A 2,305-nucleotide genomic window follows, 5' to 3' on the forward strand; every position below is an offset into this window, starting at 1 on the left:
TATATATATATATATAGCTTACATTTCTCCAATATTGGAGGGTAATAACTATATTTGAGACCAAATTTTTTTTAATAGTCCTAAATTTTAATTACCTTTTTAATTAAATAATTTCAAAACTTATAAATATCTTATTTCTCTTAAATTCTAGTATGAGAAAACCGTAACTAAGGAGAATAGAATCTAGGTTGAGAAAAATTGAGAGAAGTGAAGTAACTGTTTTTGCTTTGATACAACTAAAATTAGTTACAACCAACACAATAGAAGGGTGTTTATATGAGAGGTAACTAAACCAAAAGGCTAAACCAGAAACCAACAATAGAGTCAAAGAGAAAAGCCAAAGGCTAAGGCTAAAATACAATCAGTAAAATAATATAAAGCCTAATCTCTAATATAACCCCCTGAAGATGAATGACTTTGTTCTATGTTGGACAATCTGAAGAAATCTTTAACTTGAAGTTGTTGTCTGAAGCCTAAAAATTTGTCGCTAGAAAGAGGTTTAGTGAGCACATCAGCAGTTTGAAGAGCTGAAGGAATATGCTTAACAATCAATGTTTTGTTCTGAATTTTGTCATGAACAAAATAAAGGTCAAGTTCAATATGCTTGGTTTTGCTATGAAGAACCGGGTTATGAGATATAGAGACTATGCTAAGATTGTCACAATAAACAGTGGGAGTGCAGAAAGCAAATTGTAGTTCCTTAAGGAGTGACTCAACCCACATAAGTTCTTGAGCTGCTAGAGCCAAACTTCTATATTCAGCTTCAATGCTGGATCTAGAAATTGTGGTTTTCTTTTTAGACCACCAAGTAATAAGGTTGGGACCAAGAAAGATGTAAGCTCTAGAGATGGACTTTCTATCATCAATATCAGAAGCCCAATCAACATCACAGAAAGCTATAATAGTAATAGGCTTTGAGATGGCAGTCTTCTGGATATGCAAGCCAAAAGAAGTAGTACCTTGAAGGTACATAAGAATCCTTTTAACAGCAGCCCAATGTGAGTTAAGAGGATTGCTGAGAAATCGACACATTTTGTTGACATTATAGGCAATGTCTGGCCTAATAACTATAACATACTGCAAGGCACCCACAATTGACCTATAGAAGGTAGGATCACTAACAGGTTCATCACCAACTTTGGATAGTTTACAGTTGTTGGTCATAGGAGCATTAACAGGTTTGGTTGAAGTCATATGAGCTCTATCTAAAAGATCAGTAATGTATTTAGATTGAGACATGAGAATTGAGCCATTGTTGAGATGCTTGACTTCAATGCCAATAAATAGTCAAGTTTTCCTAACTTCTTTAAAGCAAAGGCTGAACTGAGAGCACCAATGAACTTATGCACATGAGTTGTTGATGAATTAGTGAGAATTATATCATCCATATAGACCAGAACAAATAGTTTGTAAGTGGTGGAAGTGTGAATGAAAATAGAAGTATCACATCTACAAACCATGAAGCCAAGAGTGACAAGATTAGATTTCAATTTTTCAAACCACTGCGTGAGTGCTTGTTTGAGACCGTATATAGCTTTGTTGAGCTTGCAAACCAAAGTTTAGAGAAGGCATCCACAACGGACAAATAATATCGAAAACCAGACTATGAATAATAAGGAGAAGGTCCCCAAAGATCAACAGAACAAGATAAAAAATCGAAGAGTAAATAGTGGTGGAACGAGGAGCATATAACCTATGAGCTTTACCTAAGCAACAAGGCGAACAAAAATTTAAAATAGTTTTATTTGCATGAGGAATATTACATTGTTTGAGGACATTGTGAACTGTGGTCTCATGGGGATGACCAAGTCGACAATGCCAAAGATGAAAAATACTAGGTAAAGCAATATTAGCATTAGGAAAAATATGTCCTAACTCAACTACATTATCATGAAGAATAGAACTAGCAACAGGGACATAATTATTTGCAACAGTAGATTCTAAACCAATTAAATTGTTGTGTGAAAGTAACAAACAACAGGGAATAGAACTGGGTACAAATGAATGAAAAGCATAAAGCCCTTCCATTGTGAGAGTTCCTCGGAGAAGAATCTGGTTAGTATCTTGAGATTTAATAAAACACTTGTTACGATGAAACTCAAAATAACACTTGTTATCTTTAGTGAATTGAGATAGACTAATGAGATTTTTAGTGATATGAGGAACATGAAAAATATTAGTAGAAGAAGAAGAGAAAGCAGAGTTTCTAGTAGCATGAATTGAAATACCCTGACCATTACCCATAAAGATGTCTTCAGGACCAAAGTGATTTGTTGGTTCATGAATTAGACCCGCATCGGCAGTG

General features: G+C 34.5%; 1 protein-coding gene across 1 annotated transcript; it reads right to left on the reverse strand.

Annotated features, from left to right (window-relative positions):
• Positions 1 to 381: 381 nt before the first annotated feature.
• On the reverse strand, positions 382 to 1,194 carry LOC109337163 (uncharacterized mitochondrial protein AtMg00810-like). The gene has a single exon (XM_019574072.1). It carries the CDS (start codon positions 1,192 to 1,194, stop codon positions 382 to 384), a length of 813 nt encoding a protein of 270 aa, XP_019429617.1.
• Positions 1,195 to 2,305: the final 1,111 nt, after the last annotated feature.

Source organism: Lupinus angustifolius, unplaced genomic scaffold, assembly GCF_001865875.1.
Source record: "Lupinus angustifolius cultivar Tanjil unplaced genomic scaffold, LupAngTanjil_v1.0 Scaffold_2_164, whole genome shotgun sequence".
NCBI lineage: Eukaryota > Viridiplantae > Streptophyta > Magnoliopsida > Fabales > Fabaceae > Lupinus > Lupinus angustifolius.

Excerpts from the sequence above, each read along its gene's own strand:
- LOC109337163 (XM_019574072.1), bottom strand. The coding sequence starts at position 1,194 with ATGACTTCAACCAAACCTGTTAATGCTCCTATGACCAACAACTGTAAA.